General features: G+C 48.6%; 1 protein-coding gene across 1 annotated transcript; it reads right to left on the bottom strand.

Moving 5' to 3' along the window:
- Window positions 1–2,052: 2,052 nt before the first annotated feature.
- Window positions 2,053–22,731, bottom strand: LOC136135278 (zinc finger protein 689). The gene is made up of 8 exons (XM_065893181.1): window positions 22,527–22,731; window positions 22,211–22,324; window positions 19,040–20,214; window positions 9,559–9,692; window positions 5,024–5,176; window positions 4,130–4,467; window positions 3,704–3,817; window positions 2,053–2,573 (listed from the first exon to the last, which is right to left on the bottom strand). Exons 1-8 carry the CDS (start codon window positions 22,729–22,731, stop codon window positions 2,053–2,055), a joined length of 2,754 nt encoding a protein of 917 aa, XP_065749253.1.
- Window positions 22,732–26,930: the final 4,199 nt, after the last annotated feature.

Here is a 26,930-nt window from a genome sequence, read left to right as displayed (position 1 = left end):
ACTGGGATCCTTGGTCCTCCCAGATTGGTCCCACTTCTCCGGCTGCATCTGTCATCCATTATTCTTTACTTTCAATCTTTATGTTTCAATCAAGTGGAACTGCCAACCATTCCCTATACATGCCCATCCTGGTTGAAATCTTTCTCATCCTTCAAGGCCAGTTTGAACCACCTCCAGAAAACCTTCCTCGGTCTCCTCTTGGTCCTCCTCACGTATTATTTTGTGTTGTATTTGAATAATAACAATAACCAATGTTTATTCAACACTACTATTCAAGGCACCATTCTGTGTTATCTCATTTAATCGTTATGTCAGTCTTAGGAGGTAGGTGCTATATTATCCAGGTTTTATAGATGAAGAAACTAAGGCAGAGAGAGGTAACTTGGAGCAAGAAGTGATTTGCCCACGACTGCAGAGCTATAAAGCAATTGAGTCAGGATCTGAACCCAGACAGTCTGACTCCAGAACCCATGCCCTTAACCTTTACTCCATGCTGTGTCCCTCTTTTATCCTTTTTAGGAAATAAGGCTCCTTCGCTGCTTCCTCTGCCTAAAAATCTCACTACATACCAATTCCTCTTAATGCTATGGGAAGCACAACCACCTCCCTCTCCAAGCTACACTTCCTGGCATATCAGCAACCAGGATGGGTTAAGTGGTGCCTCTGGACTTCCTCCATCACAGCCCAAATCACTGTTTTGAACATTGGACTTGAGTCAGTGTCCCTGGCGCCCTGCACAAAACCCCAGTCTTCAGACGGTGTTTGCTGAATAAAGGAAATTAGCCTTCCTCATCTTGGGATTCCCTTATCACCTGGCAGTCTCTCCAACAGAAGCCACTCAATATATGGTCACTGAATGTTGACTGCCAAAGGTCTCTGGCCTTGGCGGGGCTCTCATTTTCCTGCTGAGACTCCCCCAGACAGGTGAGACTGGCTCCTTCACTTCACCCTCACCTGAGCCCCTGACCCCTGTTCTGCCCAGATCTGACTGCTCATAGGAAGTTGTAGATACGTGTGGGCACAGTGCCAGTTTCCAGCTTTCCTGCTTTGTAGCGGTGAAACTTTGATCCTCAGTTTACTCATCTGTGAAACACAGCTGTTGCTATCCATCCCTGCCTCCTTAGCAGACTTCTTTTCATGGTCTTAAGTATAAAATATCGACAATCATTTTCAATCGTGTTTCAACAAATGTTTATTGCACATTTACTGTGTCATACATATTGTTACAATTTCAGTCTTCACACTAACCCTTTGAGGTAGATATTATTATTATTATTTTTTTTTTTTTTTTTTTTCGGTATGCGGGCCTCTCACTCCTGTGGCCTCTCCCGTTGTGGAGCACAGGCTCCGGACGCGCAGGCTCAGCGGCCATGGCTCACGGGCCCAGCTGCTCCGCGGCATGTGGGATCTTCCCGGACCGGGGCACGAACCCATGTCCCCTGCATCGGCAGGTGGACTCTCAATCACTGCGCCACCAGGGAAGCCCGAGGTAGATATTATTGATCCTCATTTTACAGATAAAGGAGCTAAGGCTCAGGGAAAGCATGTGACTTAACAGCTACGCCTTGGGGGCAAGTTGCAGAGACTAGGTCTGCACCGTGTTTCTGTATTCTTTCCACCCACTTCACTGCCTGAGCCTCCTGTTGGTGTCAGTTACCCGCGGCTAGACCATGCCCTACATCTGAGGCCTCCTCCTCGGCCTTAGTCCCCCATAGCATTTACTTCTGCTGCAGATAAGCAGCGGGGATTCTTTTTGGAGACAGTGTTTGCACATGATCTTGGCTGCACCTGCTACTGAGATAACACTTGGAGAAAAATCCAGCATGTCACTCTCTTCATTTTTTAAGAAAGACTAGGGAGAGGAGGTGTCAAGTTTAATCTCTGAATCTTTACAGGCACTTTTATTTTTACAGGTTTGGAAACTAGAGGGATCCTTGAGGGAAAGCCAAGGGATGAATTTTGGGTCCCAAATCCCTGACTCAGGAGCCTCCCTCAGGGCCCAGTTAGTCCTTAGCGCTGAGGTCAGGCTCAAGCCCAGCCAGTGGGAGCCGCTCACCCGCACTCTTTAAAGATGTCCGGGTAGTGCCGGAACAGCACCGGCGGGTCCCGGTCACCTCGGACTGGGGCCCGAGGCACAGCCCGGATTCCGGGCCTCCGGCCCCGCCGGCCCCCAGAGCAGGAGCGGTGGATCCACTGGTGCGCTTCCACGGCAAACTTCCTCTTGAAGCGCATGCCACACTCGGGGCAGGGGAAGGGCCGCTCACCCGAATGCATGCGCCGGTGGCTGACCAGCAGCGAGGGATAGGTGAAGCGGCGGCCGCAGTCTGCACACACGTGGCGCCGCTGGCTGGCCTGAGCATCTACACTGGGCACCGGGGCCGGGGGCTGCGCACCTGCGCTCTGGTCACAGGCAGCTTTGCTGGGTGGCTCTGCTCTTGCCGAGGTTTTGCTGATGGTTGAGTCAAGGTTGTTTTTAACCAGCTCTTCAGGCCTCTCCTTCCTAGGAGTCTTTTCGGATCCTTTGGCTCCTGGCCCTGTCTTGGGTTCCTCTTCCTTTTTGTTTGGGGCATCTCCTAGGAAACAGGAATCAAGTTACATTTTAAAACACATTCGCTTATATCGTCTCAGGTTATAGGATGCTTTTACTTAAGGAAGTGCCAGAAAAGTACTGCCCAGTGATTAACACACAGGCTCTAAAGGATGGTAAACAGGGGTCAAATCTCTTAAGAGTGACTTATCTGGCCCTTGCTTCCTCATGTGTCAAACGGGAATCATAATGGTTTCTTTAGTTCACAAGTTTGTTGGGAGGATTAAATGAGTAAAAGCATCTTAAGTACTTAGTAAATGCTCAGTAAGCAATAGCAGGACTTCCCTGGTGGCACAGTGGTTAAGAATCCGCCTGCCAATGCAGGGGACACGGGTTCCATCCTTGGTCGGGGAAGATCCCACATGCCGGAGCAACTAAGCCTGTGCGCTACAACTACCAAGCCTGCGCTCTAGGGCCTGCGTGCCGCAACTACTGAGCCCATGTGCTGCAACTACTGAGCCCACGTGCCCCAGCTACTGAAGCCCGCACACCTAGAGCCCCTGCTCCACAACAAGAGAAGCCACAGCGATGAGAAGCCCACGCACCGCAAGGAAAAGTAGCCCCCGCTTGCTGCAAATAGAGGAAGCCCGCGCGCAGCAATTAAAACCCAATGCAGCCAAAATAAATAAATAACCAGTAGCTGCTATTATCGTGGTTTCTCATTTTTTTGCAGGGTTAAGACATTTACAGAGGAGTAAAGATATTTGCTCAAGATCACTCTGCTGAGGGATGGTGAAAGGAGAAGAGCCAAGTTGTCAATTACTGGCCAATTACTGCTTTGCCTTGTTTGAGAATGTGAAAGGCAGACCTGAAGCTGCTTTCATTCTTAGGGGATTTTAGTTGTTCCTGAAAAGGGGAGAATGAACAGCGCTTCTCCCAGAGGGAGTCTCAGACTTGGGCTCCTGATTATCTTACTCTGGTCTCAACTTGACTACTGTACCAAATTCTGAAAAATTTGTATCAGGTCTGCCTCTTTTCCTTCTCCCGTATCCAACATCTGTTGACTCTTTCATTCCTTTAGGGATGCTGGAGGTGGCGATCTGAAAGAAAACACTGCTAGACAGGAAACCCTGGAATACTGACTGGGGTTGGGGGAAACTTGGGACCATCCCTCACCTCTCAGAGCTCCTCCCAGGCTTTCCCCCTCCTCAGGATCCTGGGCGGCGGGGCTCCAAGCCTCACTCTCCTGTTCCATCCAAGAGATGAGGGCTGGTTTGGGGCCTGGGAATCCTGGGAGAGAACAGGGATCACAGTGCTGGCCTGAGAGGCTGCCCTGGGAAGATGGCATCCCCCTGTCAGGGTGAGGTCACCTCCTCAGAATTTAGGATCAACCTGGACAGGGTCTGCAGTGCTCCTGCCTGAAGCAAGCGGATGCGAGATGGAAGGACTCTCGAGAGGGTACCTTAAGCGCTGGGGATGGGAGGTGGCTGGTGTCGTTGGTGGAATAGTGCGGGATTAGGCCTCACAATCCTCCGGGTCCTTATGTCATCTCCCCTGTGAACCCCAGTGAAGGAGCAGGCGAACTCTGACCCGGAGCCTCACCGAGCGCGTCCAGGTGGCCGTAGGTCTCCCGCATCACGTCCCGGTACAGGGCCCTCTGCGCGGGCCGCAGACACCCCCACTCCTCCGGGGAGAAGTACACGGCCACATCCGCGAAGCTCATGGCCGCAGGCTTCTTGCAACCAGGCCCGGTCTCCCCCGGTCTCAGCACCAGGAGCGGGGCCGGGGGCGGCGCCATGTGGCCTCCAGCCCAGAGCGGCCGCCTGCTCCCCGCGCCTGGCCTCAGCTCTCGTCGTCCACAGGAAGGGCTCCCGAGCCCGGGGCCCCGCCCAGTCTTGGCCTCCGAACTCAGCCGAAGGGAACCGAAGTAGCAGGGTTGGCTGTTTGGGATTCGGGATTCTGATGGGGACAAATAAACACCCTCGGTGTTTAGTCACTTCCTGGCAGCTTGGATACAGACACCCGGGTTAAGGGACCCGTAAGGTGCCTTCAGAAAATATGGCGACATCCAGGCTTCAGTTGTCACTGGCTGCTCTTAAGGGCGCCGTCCCTTGACCGTATCAAACATGGCGCTGGTCTGGCTTTTCATTGTCCGCTTGACCCTAAATACAATGGCCGTGCAGGTGAGTTTCAACGGGTGGGAGCTGAGAGGAGCTTTCCTGCCATCAAGAAAGATGGACGTGCCCGCGGCTTCCAGCACTCCCGCTGGCCGCGTTGCACGCCGGTGATTGGCCGCGACAGCAGGAAGCGGCTGTGCCGCGACGCGGGACTGGCGGGGCGTTTTCACGCGGAAGTCTCTGTAGGCGGGATCTGGAACCCACCAACGATCTCGGCGTTTGTGGAGCCCGGGACTTTGAACTCGATGGGCTCCTTCTACGCCTCCTGGCAGCGGGATCCGCAAGCCGGTCTCTGGCCCCTGCGGGAAGATGCACGCACCTGGCCAAACCCTGGGGGCAGCCGAGGTAGAGATCAGGTACACGTTTACACTTGGGTGCACAGCTGCGGAGCCGACCCGACTCCTTGCACCGGCAGTTCCGCTCGCTCATTTTCTGGACTGGAGCCGCCGGCGAAGGAAGGTGCTTGGTGAGGCTGGAATTGGAATGGAGAAGTTTTAAATTACTTTTTAAGTTTTTCCAAAATAATTAACGTACGTGGTATTTTAAAAAGTAATACAAAAGGTTTGTAATGAAAAAGGCAGCCTCCCTACCCATTCCCCCTGTTCCCTAGAGGCAACTACTTTAAACTTTTTATTAACTTGAATTATATTGTACATACAGTAAAATGCACGGATCTTCAGTGTGAAATTCGTCGAGCTTTGATAAATGTATGCCATCACCCAAAACAAGATGTAGGACATTGGTATCACCCATGTTTCCTTTCCAATCAATACATACTTTTCTATTGTGATATATGGCATAAAATTTTAACCATTTTTAAGTTTTTAATTCAGTAGCATTAATTACATTCACAATGTTGTGCGACCATCACGTGTCATTTTCCAAAACATGATTTTCATCCTCACAAAAGAAAACCTGGAACCCGTTAAACAGTCCTTCCCCATTCCTTTCCTCCCCCCCACCAGCCCCCTCCCCACCCCTGGTAACTTCCAATCTACTTTTTCTCTTGGATTTTTTTTTTTTTTTTTTTTTTTTTTTTTTTGCGGTACGCGGGTCTCTCACTGTTGTGGCCTCTCCCGTTGTGGAGCACAGGCTCCAGACGCGCAGGCCCAGCGGCCATGGCTCGTGGGCCCAGCCGCTCCGCGGCATGTGAGATCCTCCCGGACCGGGGCACAAACCCGTGTCCCCTGCATCGGCAGGCGTTGTCTCAACCACTGCGCCACCAGGGAAGCCCCCTTTTCTTAAAAATTGTGATAAAATATACATAACATAAAAGTTATAATTTTAACCTCTTTTAAAAAATCATTTTAACAATTTTTAAGTTCAGTGGTATTAAGTACATTCACAGTGTTATGCAACCATCACCACCATCCACTTCAGGAATTTTTCATCTTCCTAAACTGATTCAATACACTTCACTCTTAGCCATTTCTTCTGGAGCTTTCATTTTAAAATACACTTTTTTAAAAAATTGCTTTTTCTTGGTATACTCATTTTAGACACTATGGGCACCCTGCTATGATACTTGATACTTAATTTCTAGCCCCATTCCCTTGACCTCTTTACAACATACTTAATGCAATAAATTATTTATTTATTTATGGCTGTATTGAGTCTTTGTTGCTGCATGCGGGCTTTCTCTAGTTGTGGCGAGCAGGTGCTACTCTTCATTGCGGTGCGTGGGTTTCTCATTGCGGTGGCTTCTTTTGTTGTGGAGAACGGGCTCTAGGCGCGCGGGCTTCAGTAATTGTGGCATGTGGGCTCAGTAGTTGTGGCTCACGGGCTCTAGAGCACAGGTTCAGTAGTTGTGGTGCACGGGCTTAGTTGCTCCACGGCATGTGGGAATCTTCCCAGACCAGGGCTCGAACCCATGTTCCCTGCATTGGCAGGCAGATTCTTAACCACTGCGCCACCAGGAAAGCCCATTGCAATACATTATTGTAAATAGCATTTCCTATATATGCTATTATTATACTTCCTTTCTTGTCAAATGTTTGCTTTTCTTCAATTTTATAATTGTTTTTTCTCATTGTGTTATCTGCTCCGCTTAAGTTGTTGCAAATTACCAAGGGGAGCATCAAATCTCAAATCCCCATTTTTTTTCCTGGGAAATCTCCCTCCTTGGACCCTCAGCCCTCTCTCCAAAACAGACTGGCCTCAGCTGTCATCCAGGGTCTTCCCTCCCTGCCCTTGGGTTGTATCCTCTGCTTCCTAGACTCAGTGTCTTCCTGTTTTTGAGTTGAGATGGGTCATCTTAATGGCTTGCATTGGACTGACTACAGGTGCTAGATGTTTTCACTCCCACCTTTGGAATATTTCTGCAGTCAGGCAGGATGCAGACTCTAGTTACTAAGCATGGGGCCGGTCACTGGAGATAACAGACGGATGAGAACTACCAGGTGTCTGTTGGCAGCAGCCCACAGTCTGGTCTTGGAACAATTCCTTGCTTGCCCTCCTGCCTGCCCTACATGCCGAATCTCCCCTTTGTGTTCAGAAATGTTCTTTGCTGATCATGCTAGTGCCTTTTCAGTCTTTATATTTTCTGGCCTTGTCCTTGCTGTTTTTCACCGGAAATACTTTCTGGCTTTAAGTGTGACTTCTGCTGATTTTGCCTCAACAATTACGTGCTTATTTTAAAACATTTTGAGTTCTGGAGGTTTCACTGTGTGAATAGTGTAGAAATGGGAGTAAGGAAAAAAACAGATCCTCAGAAACAAGTATCCTTTTAAACAGGGAATCAGGGGCTTCCCTGGTGGCGCAGTAGTTAAGAATCCGCCTGCCAATGCAGGGCACACGGGTTTGAGCCCTGGTCCGGGAAGATACCACATGCCACGGAGCAACTAAGCCCGTGCACCACAACTACGGAGCCGCGTGCCTAGAGCCCGTGCTCTGCAACGAGAAGCCACCGCAATGATAAGCCTGCGCACTGCAATGAAGAGTAGCCCCTGCTTGCTGCAGCAAGAGAAAGCCCGTGCACAGCAACAAAGACCCGATGCAGCCAAAAATAAATTTATTAACAAAACAAAACAAAACACGGAATCAACTTTATGTTAAGAGAAGCTATAAAGCATTTCACTTGGACCAAAAAATACTTCTGTTTATTCAGGTACTATGTTGTAAATCATTTCTCTTTGCACTAGGGATGGAGAAAACTTAAGAAGATGGAGCTAAGTACACTTGGCTGTTAACCATCAGATTGCAACGTTCAAGACTAAAACTGTTTGCTCATAAGTGGTTGGTGTCATGTTTTTCCTGCCAATCATTATAAAAATACAAAAATGATGCTTTCAAATTGTTTTATTGCCCACCAAACTGTAAATGTTTGTTGAAGAATCTTGATCAGATAATTATGAGAAGTTAGGAGACACGCAGGAGGTCATTATAGTTCATAAATTTTACTTGTCAGTTTACATCTGAATAATGTAATAATATAATATGCTTAAGGCCACACAGCTAGTGGGGACTGAGCTGAACCTGGAATCCAGGTCTACCAGTTCAGGAGAGGCTATGTGGTGAAGTAAAAATAACCCTCAGTTCCCATTAATAATCATCTTTGGAACCCAGGTATTTGGAGAAGCAGTCTTTTGGTCAAGAGATATTTGAGCCACCTAGCACCACTCCTGACATGCAGACATGCTTAGTCCCCCCCACCTCCTTGCTTTTATCCCTTCAAGAGTTTCCTGTTCTAAAGTAGGGCTAGCAAATCTAAATAGGTCAGAAAGACCTCTCAACTGTTGACACATACAGACATTACAGTAAAAATTAAGTCGGAAGATAACTATGCCTTGATTTCAACTCTAATCACAAGTAATATACTCCTTCTTTAAAAAAAAAATTCCCCATCATCATATTTCCAGCTGCTGTGGCCCAAGAATACATCTTTACTTAAAAGATGCAAAATCCAGGAAACATGCAAATATCTGGGGAAAAAAAAGCACATTGCAATTACTATTCATAAAAATTTGGAGAAAAAACCCTTTAAGCTCACTAAGTTTGATACCTTTGTGCACTATGTGCAGAGCAAGTGTGGGGCAGGAGAGTTCCTCACCTGAAGCCACTGTCCTCTTTACGGCCACCTCTAAGTCTTCAAGACCAAACAGTGCCAACAGAGGCTTGACACCACATGTGTGTCCTTGCTAGCTACTTGACCTGCTCTGGGTAAAAGACAGAATCCTTGGATGAGCTTCCCCAGTGCGGACAGGCCCGAAGCGTGCCCTCTATTCCAGGGAGCACCAGCTCCTTTAATAGGCTCTTGCATCTAGGGTACTCCGTCTCTGAGGAGCGGGAGAGATACAGTCCAGAAAGCAGAATGCACTAAGGGAGAAAATAATCCAGAAAGAAAAGCCAGTTAGGTGAATGCTTTTCAGTGAAGTAACCTCAAGTGGGACTTGGAAGAGGGACCAGGAGCCTCAGCCCAAGAACTGAACACTAGTCGCGGGTGGCTGAAGGTGCACCAGAACCAGAACTGGAACGTGCCTTCCTAAGAGATGGTAGCAACGTGGCCCCAAGAGTGCTACCAGTCTCAATTTAGCTGTTCTGTTGAGCCCTTTCTGCAGATCAGGTGCAGGGAAACACGGAGGGGCTCCGGAGTGGGCAGTGTGTGCTGAGGCTCCGAGTGGGGGAGGAGGTTCTCCAAGGTCACAACCTGGGGTTTGAAGTGAAGGACCTTTCCCTCGTTTCTGCTCACAGCTGCCGAGATCTGGATCCTGGGCCTCTGGGCTTCACGCCTCCACCTCTCTTTCCACCTAAATGATAAAAGCGGGTTTGGGGCCTGAAAATCCTCACAAAGGAAAACACTGGGCTCGGCTGAGAACCCGAGAAGAGAACTGAGGGCGCTTGCTCGGTGCTCCACACTTCCAGCCCATCGCCCCTGGGCGCATCAGTCCCCGCTTCCCACAGATTACTGGGTCCTGGCTGGGCCGCCGGACCTCACCGAGCGCGCCCAGGAAGCCATAGGTCTCCCGCGTCACGTCCCGGTTCAGGGCCTTCTGCGCGGGCCGCAGACACCCCCACTCCTCCGGGGCGAAATACACGGCCACATCCGACAAACCTCACGGCCCCTGGGCTACTTTCCCTCGTCCGCCCGGTCCCGGCCTCCCCGGGCACATCCGCCACCGGGAACCGGACCGGGGGCGGCGCCATGGGAAACCCTTCTGTGCTTCGCAGAGAGGCTTCCGGAAAATGTGGAAACGCAATTACCTGTTTCCGCCCTTCCTTGGAAAACGTCCTGAAGGCCCACAGTCCTGCCCTTAGCTAAGATGGTGCCCGCCCCCGCCCCCGCCCCCGCCCCCGGCCTCAACATCCCTAGCCTTTCTTATCTGCCCTTCCATGCCAAGGGGCAAATCGGAAGGGAGGTTGGACTCCACGGCGTAACCGTAGAGAGATAGCGTGCGTTGATTGGACAGCGCCGGTCGCTAGGGGAAGAAGGAAGGCTCTGATTGGTCTTTCCGGAGCGGTCTGTTTGAAAGGCCGAGAGTGAAGTAGCGGCAGATCCGAAGGTGGCCGGCGGTGCAGGATTTCTCTTGATCTGGCTTTTCTGGGTCGGCATCTAAGAGAGAGGGTCTAACGGAGTAAAGGTACTCATTTCTGCTACTCTCATGAGACCTCTTATGGGCAGGTCCGGGGCTTGGAGGTGAGTAAAAGCCCAAGGGCAAGACTGAGGCGGGTTCTGGAGGTAAGGGAGTGAGCTCTGGTACTCGGGCAGGGCTAGCCCGTGGGCTGTGGAAATGCGTTCCTACCCAGTATTTGATCTGGCCCATGCTCCAAGGTCACAGGTGTCTCGCCTTTTACAGACAATGAAACTGAGTGACGGGGCAGGTGACAGCTCACGGGGCAGCAGAGCCGGATTCAGAGTCATCTGGCTCCCGTTTCGGTTGAACTTAGGTTCAACTAAGTGCTTAGGGTAGCGCCTTGCACAAAGTACTCAATAAATAGGAGCTTATAGTTGTTATTGTAATTATAACACTATCTAGACCCTGCCTCAATCAGAAAACCTGTGTTCAAATTACAGCTCATAAATGAATAATAACACTGAGGAATGAGTCAGATCATCTCTTAAGATTTTTTTCAATCCTGGATCAAGGTGGTGGAGTGGGAAGATCCTGAGTTCACCTCCTTCCAGGACACACCAAAACTACAACTACATATAGAACAACTATCTCTGAGAACTGACCTGAAGACTAGCACAACAGATTTTCTACAACTAAGGATATAAGGAAAAGGCCACATCGAGAAAGGTAGGAAGGGCAGAGTCCTGGTCTAGTGAGAACCTCCCCCACTCCCGTGAGACAACCCACAAGCAGGAGGGATATCACAACCGCAAAGGTCCCCCCTGAGGAGCAAGGGGTCCATGTCCCACATCAGGCTCCCCAGCCTGGGAGACCTGCACCGGGAAGCCAAGCCCCCATAGCATCTGGCTTTGAAAACCAGCAGGGCTTACATCTGGGAGAGCCCGAGGGCCGTGGGAAAGGGAAGACACTCAATTATTAAGGGACTGTCGCAGAAACTCACTTGCTCCAAGTCCTAGCACAGAGGCAGCAGCTTGAAAAGCGCCTGGGTCATACAAGAAGGAGATTCATTGACTAATTTCAGGGCATGCACCGGAGGGGCAGGGATCTGGTGGAATTTTCTCTGGGGATGGAAGCACTGGCAGACGTCATTTGTTTTTACTTTCTTTCCACGTAGCTGGCCTGGTGCTGGTGAGCACTATTTCTATCACTCTCCATCAGCCTAGCTAACACCACGCGCCCTGCCCCTGCTTTCCCCTGAGGACCCAGGGGACCAACCTCACCCACCAGCACACCTGCAACATTTGCTGCCCAACCGCAACAGGAGGGCACATGCAGCCCACACAGGGGATACCCCTGGAGCACCTGGCTCTGTTGATCAGGGGAGATTGCACCACTGAGCCCACAGGACACCTCCTACGTAAGGCCGCTCTTTCAAGACTGGGAGATGAAGCTGATTTACATAGAAATGAACACAGAGGGTTAGGCAAAACGAAGAAACTACAGAATATCTTCAGAAGCGAAGAACAAGACAAAACCTCAGAAAAAGAACTAAACAAAGTGGAGACAAGCAGTTTATCAGATAAAGAATTCAAAGTAACAGTCATAAAATTGCGCATAGAACTCAGGAGAAAAGTGGATGAATCCGGAGAGGTAATCTGTGAGGAAATCATCAAAGGGCTAGAAGATCTGAAAAACAAAGATTTAGAACTTTAGAATTTATTAACTGAAATGAAAAATACACTCGTGGAAAGCAGCAGGAAATCAGAGAATGCAAAAAAACCAAAACAGACTAGTGATCTGGAAGACAAATGGAAGTTGCCCGATCAGAACAGCAAAAAGGGGGACTTCGCTGGTTAAGACTCTGTGCTCCCAATGTAGGGGCCCAGGTTCAATCCCTGGTCAGGGAGCTAGATCCTGCATGCTGCAACTAAGACCCGGAGCAGCCAAATAAATAAATAAATATTTAAAAAAAAAAAAAAAAGGAATCCCAAAAAAAACAAGAATAGGGTCCCCACCACGGGTCCCAGCAGCTCCAGAGAGAGTGGCAGCAGCCAGGCAGCCCAGCTTCGAGAAGGCTCTTGGCAGTCTGGCTGGCACACCAGGGAAGTCCCTATTTACTCTCTTTTAGATCCTTTTCCCATATAGGCCATTACAGAGTATTGAGTAGAGTTCCCTGTGCTATACAGTAGGTCCTTATTAGTTACCTATTTTATATATAATAGTGTGTATATGTCCATCCCAATCTCCCAGTTTATCCCTCCCCCCATCCCCCCGGTAACCATAAGTTTGTTTTCTACATCTGTGACTCTATTTCTGTTTTGTAGATAAGTTCATTTGTACCATTTTTTTAGATTCCATATATAAGCGCTATCATATGATATTTGTGTTTCTCTGTCTGATTACTTCACTCAGTATGATAGTCTGTAGGTCCATCCATATTGCTGCTGTAAATGCTTTTTTTTTAAGAGGTGAAGTCATTTGCTGGTTGTTTATTTTTTGGTACAACCAGAAAGTAGTGGGATATTGAATATGGGAGGTTCTGATTGTCTTGGGTGTCAGCTTAACATTCCATAGATGGGGTAGCTTTTCTATCCTATAATACAAAGCATACTAAATGGCAATTGGAGTCAGTTGTACATTTAATGTCTTGAACACTTTTTATATATTTATTTTATTTTCCCTTTTTTTTTTTATTGGCTGCGTTGGGTCTTAGTTGTGGCACACAGGATCTTTGTTGAGGCATGCAGGATCTTTCTCATTACAGCGTGTGGTCTACTTGGGCTTCTCTCTAGTTGTGGCATGTGGGTTTTCGCTCTCTAGTTGTGGAGGATGGGCTCCAGGGCACGTGGGCCCTGTAGTTTGCGGCATGCAAGCAAGAGCTCAGTAGTTGTGGCATGCGGGCTTATTTGCCCCATGGCATGTGGGATCTTAGTTCCCCGACCAGGGATCGAACCCGCATCCCCTGCGTTAGAAGGCGGATTATTTACCACTGGACCACCAGAGAGGTCCCTTGAACACTTTAAATTACTTCTCTTCCCTTGTTGTTTTTGGTAGAATTGTTTCCTAAAGCAAACCACTCCTTGATCTTGGCTCTCCTGGTCAGAATTTTGTGCACTCTATAACATCGTTGGTCCTGGTAGTCCAGTTTTCCTAATAACTTTGTTAATGTGCTGTGAATTATTGAAAACTTGAGTATGTAGTGTATACGATATTAAATTGTGAATTTAGTGGGACTTAGGATGTAACAGAATATCAACATTTGAAGATATGGGTACTTGATATCCTGTTAAGGGAATTTGCCTCCAAATTTTAAGCTGGAATAACTGTTCAGAAAAGAATCATGGGGGACTTCCCTGGTGGTCCAGTGGGTAAGACTGCGCTCCCAATGCAGGGGGCCTGGGTTCGATTCCTGGTGGGGGAACTAGATCCTGCATACATGCTGCAACTAAGAAGTCCTCATGCCACAACTAAGAGTCCACATGCCTCAACTAAGCCCTGGCGCAGCCTAAGTAAATTAATTAACAAATTTAAAAAAAGAAAAGAAAAGAATCATGGGAATTTCCTGGCTGTCCAGTCGGTTAGGACTCTGTCTTTCCACTGTAGGGGGCACAGGTTCGATCCCTGGCTGGGGAACTAAGATCCCACAAGCTGCGCAGTGCAGCCAAAAAAAAAAAAAAGAATCACAACTACATAATTTTTTAGATTTTTGGTATGTATGTTAAGAATTGTGTACAGAGCTTCCCTGGTGGCACAGTGGTTGAGAATCCGCCTGCCAGTGCAGGGGATACGGGTTTGATCCGTGGTCCGGGAAGATCCCACATGCCGTGGAGCAACTAAGCCCGTGCACCACAACTACTGAGCCTGTGCTCTAGAGCCCATGAGCCACAACTACTGAGCCCACGTGCCACAACTACTGAAGCCTGCGCGCCTGGAGCCCGTGCTCCACAATGAAAGAAGCCTCCGCAGTGAGAAGCCCATGCACTGCAACAAAGAGTAGCCCCCGTTTGCCGCAACTAGAGAAAGCCCGCGCACAGCAACGAAGACCCGACACAGCCAAAAATAAATAAATTTATTTAAAAAAATGAATTGTGTACAAATTGAAATGCCTGTGTATTGATCCTCGAAACAACTAATAAAATCTCAATTATGAAAGAAAAGAAAAGAAAACAAAAATGAAGATAGTTTAAGGGACCACTGAGAGGACATCACGCAGACTAACATTTGCATTGTAGGGTCCCAGAAGCAGGAGTGAGAGAAAGGGAGAGAAAACCTATTTGAAGAAATAATGGCTGAAAAGTTCCTTAACCTGGCAAAGGAACCAGAAAACCAAGTCCAGGAAGCACTGAGTCCCAAAAAAGATGTACCCAAAGAGACCCCCATCAAAGACACAATTAAAATGTCAAAAGTTAAAGACCGTTTTCAAACTTTTCCAACAAAATATTCATAAAAGTCAAAGAAGGAAACTTCTAGAGATGTAACAAAAAGCTCTCCATCCCCACAGTGAAACCACTTTGAAAATCTACCTTTAAAATTCACGTGGGGCTTCCCTGGTGGCACAGTGTTCCCACATGCCGCGGAGCAACTAAGCCCGTGCACCACAACTAGTGAGCCTGCGCTCTAGAGCCCGTGGACCACAACTACTGAAGCCTGCGCTCCTAGAGCCTGTGCTCCGCGACAAGAGAAGCCACTGCAATGAGAAGCCCGTGCACCACAAGGAATAGTAGCCCCTGCTCGCTGCAACTAGAGAAAGGCCACGAGCAGCCAAAAAATAAATAAATTTTTTTTAAAAAAAGAAAATGCAAATTCACATGAATTTTTAAAAATTTATTTATTTAATTTATTTTTTGGCTGCGTTGGGTCTTCGCTGCTGCACGCGGCCTTTCTCTGAAAGACGTGCTCACAGCAACATAAGTTGCAATAGCTCAAAACTGGAAACTATCCACAACAGTAGAATGAATAAACAAAGTGGGATATTCACTACATGGAATACCATTCAAGAATGAGAATGAATCATCTCCAACCACATGCATAATATGGATGAATCTTATAGACAAATATTGAGCAAAAGATGCCAGACAAAATAGTATACATGATTCTATTCATATAAAGTATAAAAACAGGCAAAACTAATGCAAGCTATTAAGAATCGGGATAGAGGGTTACCTTTTTTGTTTCTAGGGTGCTGATGAGATTCTGATTCCTGTTCTAGGTGCTGGTTACTCAGATGTGTTCAGTTTGTGAAAATTGAGCCATGCACTTGTGATATGTGAACTTATTTGTGTATTATGCTTCAATTTTTTACAAAAAGTCTCTCTTCTAGTCCCTTTCCCCTCCCTAGAGGCAATTTCTGTTACCAGTTTCTTATGTCCTTTCTGAGTTATTTTACTTTATTTGTTTTTTTGGCCGCGTGGCATGTGAGATCTTAGTTCCCCAAGCAGGGATCGAACCCATGCCCCCTGCATTGGAAGGCAGATTCTTAAGGCAGGTTCAGACTGGACCACCAGGGAAGTCCCCCAACTTCATTCTTTTTCACGTCCCAGCACCAACTGTTGAAAAGACTTTCTTTCCTTGCAGTGTCTGGCACCTTTGCTGCAAATCAGTTGATCATAAATACAAGGGTTTATTTCTGGAAGAACATTTTGTCTTATTTAATACATTTCTCTCATTTGGATCTCGAAGAATTAGAATCCCTGAAAACTCTAGTTACTTCCCTTCTCCCATGCCCAGCCACGCTGGTAGATGGCTGTAGGTACATTTGGAAAAGGGTAGGAAGAAGTTTTACAGTGTTTTGCCAATGTAACATGGTCCTTCATCAAGGGGACCCAGCCTTCCCTTATTCAAGGGGCTCTAGGTCTGGAATTGGCTCAAGTCTGAGAATTTGCTGAGGGTAGAGCCTTGTGTTTTTTGGCATACTCAGCAAGATGTGTAGCAACATGAGAGACCCATGGAGGAGCATCTCCTAACACTGACTTGATGGGGTTCTCGTACCAACTATAGATTGGCATGTATATAAAATGCTTAATGCCACGGTACACGGCACATCATAAAGGCTCAACAAAATAGCTAGAATACTATTGCAGTAGGCCAAAGAATAAACAGAGTGGATGTAGTGAATGTAGGCTACTGTTGTTTTAAAAAACTTAGCTGAAAATAGGAGATGGGGACAGAAGCCAAAGGGAAATTTCTTCGTTTTCAAAGACAGATTTTACCATGTTCATAGGTTGGCATGTATATATTCCAGGCAAGAGAGGGACTCTGAAACCATAAAACTAAGAGAGAATAATAGACGGAGCAAAGTCCTTGAGAGGGCATAAGGAGACGAAATCCAGGCACACCTATACAGACAAGCTCTGCGTATGAGGGACTTCCCATGAGGTGGGGAAGCAAGTACGAGTGGTCACACTGGTAAATATGGAGTCACAGCAGGGAGTGGAATGTTAAGGGAGTTCCTGTTTGACATCCTGTGTTTTCTTGGTGAAGGGGAAGGCAGTCACTGGTTTGGGGCTATAAAAGACATAAACAATGTTGAAGGTTCAGCTGAGGATGGAGTGGAAAGGCTGGCCCCTCTCAGCAGCACTGTGAATTTTTTTTTCTTCATAGCTCACATATAGGCATGAGGACAGATGGGAGATATACCCATATTGGGGCTGTGGATTAGTTAATTCTTTTGGTTGCAAGTAACAGAAACTAAACTTAAACTACATGAAGCAGAAGGGAGAATTACTTGGAAGAATACTGGGATCTCCCACTGACTACAGTTAATTGTCAAAGGGCTCCTGGGACTGAAGTGCATTAGGAAACCTAAGAACTGGTCTGTCATCTCGGCCCTCCACAGACCACATACTGGGACTTGCCTACCAATGGCTCCCAAGTTTATGAGTTACAATCCAGGCCCAAAGAAATTTCTAAAATTCCTAGGTAAGGAAGTAGTTGGGTCAGCCTGGTGATAGAGGTAGGGAAAAGAGGCAGTTCTGAAACAGGAGGCTGGGCAGAATTCTAATAGGTTTCTGCTAGGAAAGGGCAGGTTTCCATCAGAACTGTAAAAATGTCTACTTAGTCAAGGAACTAGATTTACATTTTATGAACAGTAATTCCACACAGAACATGATCGTTCATCAGACATTCTAATGAAACCCAATCTGTTGGATTGATGAAACCCATCAATCCAAGGAGAAACAAACAGTTACAATGCAACTTGCTAAATACCAGAACAGGTAATTACAAATACCCTGTGCCCCAGCTACACCCCCCTGGGGCTGATATCAGGCGGACTGAGGGAAGAAGCAACAGGGGTAGGAGGATGACCCACACCAGCTATTGGAATATGCGATATGTCATGTTTAGAAATTCAGTTTGGTACAGCTACCCAAGGCAAAGTGGTAGGCCTTGTTTACTTAATTCAGTAAAGCTCTACTGCACACCTACTTAGGAACGGGTGCCATGGAGGCATGTCAAAATTAAAACACATTGCTGCTGCTGCTGTCTGGAGCTTTTATTAGGGAGGCAGGGCATGAACACAACTTGATGACTACAGACTCTTCCTGCTTTGTATTCAGTTACCTAATTCTTTAACCTCCTTGAATGGCCTCACTTCATTTCATGAAAAATGTTCACAGAGGACTCATGGAAGGTTCCTGATTCTGATGAGACTCGGGGAGGAGTGAGACCCAGTTCTCAAGAATTTTCCAGCTACTGGCTGCCTGGAACGAATCCAAATCCACCAGATAAAGTACAACAAGCTGGTCCTGGTTCTACTTCTTGCTGCCTAGACCACAGCTCCCCTGTTTTTCCTCAATCTCCCAAAGCTCACTGCGCTTATGTCCCAGACCCATCTTGAACCAACTTTCCAAACACAGGATGCAGACGACTTACTTCACAGCATGTGGTTTTAGAACAAAAGAAAAAGCTTAGGTATTTAGGTGTCTGAAACCCAATAAATTCCTGGTACACTGCTACCACCCCCAAATCCAATGCAATCTAGAGCTGTTAAAACAAGTACAGACCAAGGAGGTACAGTGTATACTGTGATGCTGGCTTACTTTGTATGATCCTTTAAAAAGGACATTGAAAAACCAGCACCTGTTTGGGGAGAGATCATGTGTGGGACTTGAATACCTATCTTTAAGGAATGACTGACCAAATTAATGCTAATTAACCTGAAAACATGGGGGCAGAGTATTTGTGGTTAAGTTTTCTGAAGGGCTGCCATGTAGATCAAGTTTTAAACATATTCTGGGCAAGGCTTCCAGGGAAGGAGAATGTTGTTCTTATGGGCCTTCTAATTGTCAGAGCTGTCCCACAGTGAAATGACCTGCCTTGTGAGGTAGTGAGCTCCCTGTCAAGGGAGGTTTTAAAGGGTAGAAGACCACTTGGCAGGAATATCGTCAAAAGGGGGCTAAACCAGGTTTGATTAAACCTGGCATGGAGGAAGAGGCAGAGGAGGAGGAGATCTTGCTCCCCATAAATGGGATCCTCCTGACTGCATGCAAGGGGACAGGTAATCCCTGCGTGCACAAACTAGAAAACACAAAGCCCGTAAATTAGATGGGGAGAACTTTTAGCCCAATATCCACACACAGAAACTCTTTTAGGATAGGGTAGGTTGGAAAACTTTAACCAAATAATGTCACTTGTCCTACTGGGACTGTCTGTTCTAGACACATGTATTAAGGCAGCCAGCGTGGTAGAATAAAGTTCAGCTCTGTGTAGCAAGAGACCTGGGTTTTAGTTCTGACTCTGCCCTGTATAACCGGGGGCTCCTTCCCTTTTCTGGGCCCCTCCGCGAAAAGAAATGAACTTACACAGTCCTTCCCATTCTAAAGGGCATTGCCTTTCTGGCTAGGCACTCCTATAGCAGATCTGGGGCTACAGTTCTGGACCCCAGGGCTACACTTGTGGACGGCCAGAGACCACCTCTGGCGGAAGCAACGGCCACACTCGAGGCAGGGGAAGGGCTTCTCCCCAGTGTGCAGGAGCTGGTGCTGAGCCAGGTGGCTCCACTGGGCGAACCGCTTGGAGCACAGGTCGCAGGCATAGGGCCGCTCGCCCGAGTGGACGCGCCGGTGACTGGCCAGCAGTGAGGGGTAGGCAAAGCGGCGGCCACAGTCGTCACACGCGTGCAGTTTCTCCTCGGTGTGCGTGCTGCGGTGTATGGCGAGGGAACCGCTCCGCCGGAAGGCACGTCCGCAGTCCGGGCAGGGATAGGGCTTCTCTCCCGTGTGCAAGAGCTGGTGCTGGAGCAGCGTGCTGCGCTGAGAGAAGCGGGCCTCGCAGTGCTCGCAGGCATAGGGACGCTCTCCGGAGTGCACCCGCCGGTGACTGACCAGACGAGAGGAGGAGGAGAAGCGCCGCTCGCAGTCCGGGCACGGGTAGGGCTTCTCGCCTGTGTGGATGCGCTGGTGGATGACCAGGGCGGTGCGCTGGCGGAAGCGCCGGCTGCATTCCAGGCAGGTGTAGGGCTTCTCTCCGGTGTGTGTGCGCTGGTGGATGGCGAGCAGGGAGGGGTAGGCGAAGCGACGCCCGCAGCTGGGGCACTGGTGGGGTTTTTCACCCGTGTGTGTGGTCCGGTGATTGGCCAAGGACCTGCTCCTCCGGAAGCAGCGGCCACAGTCAGGACAGTGGTAGGGCTTCTCGCCTGTGTGGATAACCTGGTGCTGGGAGAGGTTCTTGCGCTGGGAGAACCGCTTGCCACACTGGTCACAAACATAGGGACACTCCCCAGAGTGTGCCCGCCGGTGACTGACCAGCAGGGACGGGTAGGAAAAGCGGCGCCCACAGTCTGGGCAAGGATAAGGCTTTTTCAGATTCTGGGCACACTTGTGGCTCTGCAGGGCCGGGTGATCGGGAAAGGTACAACCACAGTCAGGGCAGATGGGACCTCCGGATGTCTGCCTGGGGATCAGGCGGGGTTTGCTGGGCCGGCGGCCTCGCTTCCCCTTTCGGGGTGCCTCCTTAGGCGGGAATACTTCCTTCTCTTCATTCTTCTTTCTGGTTCTGGTTTCTACAGGAACACAAAGGAGAAATTAATTTAACAAACACTGGCTCCTACTCTTTCCTATTATAGTGTTACAGGTTATAAAACAGACTCGGCCCGTCTTCTAGGAATGTTAGTGACAAAGACAACCAACCAAGTGTGACATATGGCTATGGAAATATGGAGGGTATTACAGGAGCCCCTAATCCAGCTTGGAGAAATCAGGGAAGGTTTCTTGGAGGAGATTAAGCTGACTTTTAAAAGGTTTTGGGGGCTTCCCTGGTGGCGCAGTGGTTAAGAATCCTCCTGCCAATGCAGGGGACACAGATTCGAGTCCTGCACCGGGAAGATCCCACATGCTGTGGAGCAACTAAGCCCATGCACCACAACTACTGAGCCTGCATTCTAGAGCCCATGAGCCTCAACTACTGAAGCCCGCACGTCTAGAGCCCCAGCTCTGCAACAAGAGAAGCCACTGCAATGAGAAGCCCATGCACTGCAAGGAAGAGTAGCCCCGCTCGCCACAACCAGAGAAAGCCTGCGTGCAGCAAAAGACCCAACTCAGCCAAAAATAAATAAATAAATTAATTAATTAAAAAAAAAGTTTGGGGGACTTCCCTGGAGGTCAGCGCTTCCACTGCAGGGGGTATGGGTTCGATCCCTGGTCCAGGAACTAAGATCCTGCATGCCGCATAACGTGGCCAAAAATAAATGAATAAAATAAAAAAATAAAATTTTTTTTCAGTTTTTGAAGAGGTAAGTGTAAGGCAGGAAGTGGAAACAAATGAGGTATGATTTGGCATTGACTAGGTCATAAGGCCCTTTAAGCCAATGCTTCTCAAATTTTATTGTGATCCGAATCATTTGGAGGGTTTAATGAAACAGATGGCTGGGCCCTACCCCCAGTTTTAGATTCAACATGTCTAGGATGGGGTCCAGGAATTTGCATTTTCTAATACATTCCCGACTGCTGCTGCTGCCGCTGCTGCTGGTCTGAGGACCACACTGTGAGAACCAAACCTAAACGTACATCCAAATCAACTGAGGCTATTAAAATATGTGTATGTTCATAGATATCCATAAGAGTAAATGAGTCGTTCTGCGATGGGGTCCAGGAATCTGTATTTTCACCAAGTTCCCCAAGTATCTTAGATATAACTGACAGCCATTTGACAACCTGCCTTGGCAAAAACTGAAAGGCTTTTTTTTTTTTTTTTTTCTGGTACGCGGCACTCTCACTGTTCTGGCCTCTCCCGTTGCGGAGCACAGGCTCCGGACGTGCAAGCTCAGCGGCCATGGCTCACGGGCCTAGCCGCTCCGCGGCATGTGGGATCTTCCCAGACCGGGGCACGAACCCGTGTCCCCTGCATTGGCAGGCGGACTCTCAACCACTGTGCCACCAGGGAAGCCAAGCTGAAAGGTTTTAAGCAAGGAAATATCATGTCCGATCTGAATCTTAGAAAGATAGCCCTGCTCTTAGAGAATCTGGCACAGAAACTCCAGCCCAGACAGTTGCATCTGCCCCTGTAGGTGGATCTGGGGGGCCCTTCTGCCTGAATGGCCTTAATCAGAGCCTTGCTTGATCCTGAGGAGACTTGCAGATTCCTGCACTGATCGGGGTCATTCTGCCAGAAGGGCAAAAAGAGGCCCCTGCACCCCAGGCCACTGTTCCCCATAAAATCCCTTCAACCAAAACCTGGAAAAGTCAGAGGTATAGGCTCTCTCAGTCAGAGCCCAATTCAAAGCATGCTGGAGACAGAGTCCTGGGAAGGAGGAAGGAGGGTTGTAGCTCTTTTGAAAAGCTCACTGATCCATTTACACAACAGACAACTGCAGGTGGTCAGTTTACAAACTGACAAGTGAATCTTTGGTAGAAGGACTCGACACCATGAAAGATACAGGAACCCTGAAGTTGTAGAAACGAACACGGTAAATGGAGCGTGGGTCATAGGTACCCCTAGCCACGGAAACTCTGGACTGAGTCATTAGAGGCTGCAAACCCTCCGAGGCATTTTTCACTTACTTCTTTGGACTGTTACCCTCCTTGGGCACTCCTGTGGATCCAGAGCAGCCGGTTCCCAATCATCGGTATTTCGTTCCAACCAGGAGATGAGGGCTGGTTTGGGACCTGCGCACCCTGGGGAAGAAGAATCAGTCAGAGGCCCAGCTCGTACACAACGCTGGGTAGACTTACTTACCCGGTGGCATCTCCTGCCAAGCCCCTGTCCTCCCGCCCGACACAACCTCTTCGCAGGCCAGGACCATGGACACTCTGGACTCCCACCCCCAGTTCCTCCATCCCTTCGGGTCCCGCGGAAGCGGATTGGGGCGGGCCTCACCGAGCGCGCCCAGGTGGCCGTAGGTCTCCTGCATCACGTCCCGGTACAGGGCCCTCTGCGCGGGCCGCAGACACTCCCACTCCTCCGGGGAGAAGTACACGGCCACGTCCCCGAACTTCACCGCCCTCGGCCTCCTTCCCCTTCTCCGGCCGGGTCCGGCCTCTCCTGGTCCCCGCGCGGGGAGCGGAGCCGAAGGCCGCGCCATTGGACCCGACAAGCCGGCGCCACGGCTGTCCCGGCCTTGGCCGCTGGGCGCTGGCGGGCCCCGGGATTTGGGAGCCCAAGCCGGATCCGGGCGGAGCGTGCCTGGGGAGACCAGGAGGGAACAGGAATCGGCCGCCGGCGGGGCTAACGGAAACCTTTCGCTGTTATTCAGGAAACTCCTGCCCGAACTTGGGTGAAAGGCACCGGAAGATGCCTTCGGGGAAAATGGCGGCCCCGCTGCTGCACCGCCTTTGCCTGAAACACAGGCAGCTTCCAGCTATCGATTTTATTGACCGGAGCGCCATGCCGGCTCCCTAACCTCTTTGCCCTCAAGTGTGATGGCGCTGCGATTGGGCTTCACGCCCTTTTCCCCCCTATTCCACGCGGTCATTGGGCGGTGGCCTAAGATCGAGTATTCTGATTGGGTATTGCCAAAAGCGGCCTGTTTGAACGAAGCCAACGGAAGCGTAAGGGCAGAAAGCTGGACCCTCGATGTCGGGTGACTGTCCGGGAGTCTGGAGGCGGGAAGGGGCGACCCCGCCTGGGATCAGTAATGGTCCTCCGTTTCTTGGAGGCGCAGCCTAGCCGAGGGAGGGAAGGATTTGAGCGACGGAGCCACTCTGGCCAACCCGTGGCTGGAATATCCCTGGGTCTCCTTTCCTGGCTTTCTCAGAGGAGCCTTCTCTTGTGATAGTGGGTAACTCCCTCCTTGCCCTTTGGGGAAGGGAATTAACGTTAGCGTTTCCTGTGCGCAGGTACCATGCCCAACATATTAAACGTTCAACGTATTTATTTTTTGCTACCATGTGTGAAATGATGATTATCATCCTGGTTCTACTGATGAGGAAAATCTCAGAGGGTACTTGCTAGTAAGGAGAAGAACAAAGATTTTGTCCAACTGAAGAAAACGGAAACCTAAAAGTTCCGAGTTGAGTTTTATTCCAGGACCTTACTGAGGACTATCCTCTCAGCTCTGAGGAACTGCTCCAAAGAGGTAAGGGAGGAGCCAGGATATATAGCAGTTTTTGCTGGAAAAAAAAATATATATATTTGAACATCAAAACATTATTGCTAATCACAAAAAAACAGACATTTCAAGTTAATGATTTTAGGGCTTTTCTATATATGGGAAGATGCAAGAGTCTGGGCTTGTTTAAATTGTTCTTTAGATATGCAACTTAACTATCGAGCCAGTATCCAGAGAACAGAATGTTTCCTGTATTTTTCCATCTTGAATTTCCCTCAAGGCACACCTTGGTAGGGAGTAGGAGGGCCTGGTGGCTGCAGTGGCTGAAAGCTTGATGGCCGGCAGCATTTGTTGTTTACCAAATGGCAGGCAAGGTTCCCTTTCCACAGGGCCCCGTCTTTTTTTTTTTTTTTGGCCACACCCAGCGGCTTGTGTGATCTCAGTTCCCTGACCAAGGATCGAACCCAAGCCATGGCAGTGAAAGCCCGGAATCCTAACCACTAGGCCACCAGGGAGCTCCCGCACAGGGCCCCCTCTTGGTCATAAATTCGACCAAGGTTTGGGAGGCTTTTCATGGTCAATTTGTCATGGAATTCTCATTCCTAGGTCAGAGGAAGATTTCATTGATCAGCCACCCAATGTGCTGTTTCTGTTTATTTTTTTTTTAATTTTTAAAATTTTTATTTGGTTGTGCCAGTTGGGGCAGATGTGCTCCTTAGTTGCGGCTCACCGGCTCCTTAGTTGTGGCATGCGAACTCTTAGTTGCGGCATGCATGTGGGACCTTAGTTCCCTGACCAGGGGTTGAACCCAGGCTCCCTGCATTGGGAACACACAGTCTTAACCACTGTGCCACCAGGGAAGTCCACCAATGTATTATTTTTGGATTGGGCCCTATTAATAACCTAAAATTCTCTGGATCGTGTGTTTTACTAGTCTATTCCTATAATCCAGGAAATGTTTTCCCTTGTTGCTTCTCCATATCTAGAGTCTCACTGTTAAAATTATTATTATTATTTTTTTTTTTTGCGGTACTTGGGCCTCTCACTGTTGTGGCCTCTCCCGTTGTGGAGCACAGGCTCCGGACGCGCAGGCTCAGCGGCCATGGCTCACGGAACCAGCCGCTCCGCGGCATGTGGGATCTTCCCAGACCGGGGCACGAGCCCGTGTCCCCTGCATCGGCAGGCGGACTCTCAACCACTGCGCCACCAGGGAAGCCCTGTTAAAATTATTTGACATAGAGTTATGTATATGATCAATTGCCTCAAGACATTTAGCCATCATTAATTTTGTTGGAGGCCTGATGATACATTAGGTAATGCAAGAGGTAACAATCTTAAAATAAAATCTAAAATAGACAGGATATAAGTAATATAGCTAGTAACATTAATAAGGTCATAGTACAGCAGAGAGAGACACAAGGCATAAGCAATTTGAGAACAACATAAAGAGAACAAATTTCAATGATTAGTATAACTAGTTGTAACCTGGTCGCAAGAAGCCATCAAGTCCAGAGGGGAGCTAGCTAGAGAAGCCAAATTCTGGAGGGATCAGGCAGAGAGAAAAAGAGCAATGTTTCATCTTCATTTACAATACAGAGGTATACTTTATCAACTTTTTGTAGGTCATAGAATAAGACGAAAGGTTTTCTGGAAAACAGAGATTAAAAGCCAGCCAGTAATATTTTAGACAAAAAGTCATAAAATTATAAATCATATTTATCAGTTCATTCAGTCCCATGTAATTCCTTTTAATCTGGAAGAAGCCATCAGGTTTCCTGTTAGAGTTTTGTGATTTTTTTATCCAGTTTAGTGGTAAGATCTAAAAGTCATCAAAAGTCTTATTTGTCAAAAAGTCCTTTTTATGAATTTCCTTGAAGATCTTCATTTTATAAAAGCATCAGAGTAAAACAATGTCTATAAGTGACAGAAGACTTAAAATGGCATGGTTGAGGGACTTCCCTGGTGGTGCAGTGGTTAAGAATCCAGCTGCCAATGCAAGGGACACGGGTTCGAGCCCTGGTCTGGGAAGATCCCACATGCTGCAGAGCAACTAAGCCCGTGCACCACAACTACTGAGCCTGTGCTCTAGAGCCCGCAAGCCACAACTACTGGGCCCGCATGCCACAACTACTGAAGCCTGTGCACCTAGAGCCCGTGCTCCGCAACAACAGAAGCCACTGCAATGAGAAGCCCACGCACCGCAACGAAGAGTAGCCCCTGCTCACCACAACTAGAGAAAGCCCGCACACAGCAACGAAGACCCAATGCAGCCAAAAATAAAAATATAAATAAATAAATTTATTTTTAAAAATGGCATGGTTGAAATTGATATAAATGATCTCAGTTGAAACTCATCTTCAGAGTCCCTATGAGGATGATTATCCTTCCAGAGTCATTATGAGGACGTTTCAGAAGGTTGAGCAGCTTGCCCAGAACCTGTTAGTAAAGGCAGGGATGAGATTTGAACCTGGAATGTCCCCTGTGTTGCACTGGCAGCTCTAAATTGGGTTTTGAAAGTCTTCGAGATTAATTTCTCCTTGTTTCATGCTCAGTGAGGGGCAATGCCTGAAAGTACAACTTCCGATTATAGTTAGTACACATGGACTTCACCTTATAGACTGACAAACCTCACCTTTGCCTAAGATGTCATTGCGCCATAAACCCAGACTTGAGCAAGCAGTGTACTTAATCCTGGGAGAGGGTAATGAGTCCTGAAGGATTTACCTTAACAGATTCATGTAGGCTAGTTCCAACCTGTCCCTTTCTTTTCTTTCTTTTTTTTTTTTTTTTTTGCGGTATGCGGGCCTCTCACTGCTGCGGCCTCTCCGGTTGTGGAGCACAGGCTCCGGACGCACAGGCCCAGCGGCCACGGCCCACGAGCCCAGCCGCTCCGCGGCATGCGGGATCCTCCCGGACCGGGACACGAACCCGCGTCCCCTGCATCGGCTGGCGGACTCTCAACCACTGCGCCACCAGGGAAGCCCTCCCTTTAAAAAAAAAAATAATTAATTTATTTATTTTATTTTTGGCTGCGTTGGGTCTTCATTGCTGCGCGGGCTTTCTCTGGTTGCAGAGAGCGGGGGCTACTCTTCGTTGCGCGCAGGCTTCTCACTGTGGTGGCTTCTCTTGTTGTGGAGCACGGGCTCTAGGCTTGCAGGCTTCAGTAGTTGCAGCACGCAGGCTCAGTACTTGTGGCTCGTGGGCTCTAGAGCGCAGGCTCAGTAGTTGTGGCA

This window comes from Phocoena phocoena, chromosome 15 (assembly GCF_963924675.1).
Source record: "Phocoena phocoena chromosome 15, mPhoPho1.1, whole genome shotgun sequence".
Taxonomy (NCBI): domain Eukaryota; kingdom Metazoa; phylum Chordata; class Mammalia; order Artiodactyla; family Phocoenidae; genus Phocoena; species Phocoena phocoena.
The sequence above is the reverse complement of the archived record's forward strand: the minus strand, read 5'-3'. Positions and strand labels throughout refer to the sequence as shown.

Excerpts from the sequence above, each read along its gene's own strand:
- LOC136135278 (XM_065893181.1), bottom strand. The coding sequence starts at position 22,731 with ATGGCGCGGCCTTCGGCTCCGCTCCCCGCGCGGGGACCAGGAGAGGCC. Across the intron at positions 22,325-22,526 it reads CGGCCACCTGGGCGCGCTCG|GGTGCGCAGGTCCCAAACCA; the intron begins GTGAGGCCCGCC and ends CTTCTTCCCCAG. Across the intron at positions 20,215-22,210 it reads GAGGGTAACAGTCCAAAGAA|AAACCAGAACCAGAAAGAAG; the intron begins GTAAGTGAAAAA and ends GTGTTCCTGTAG.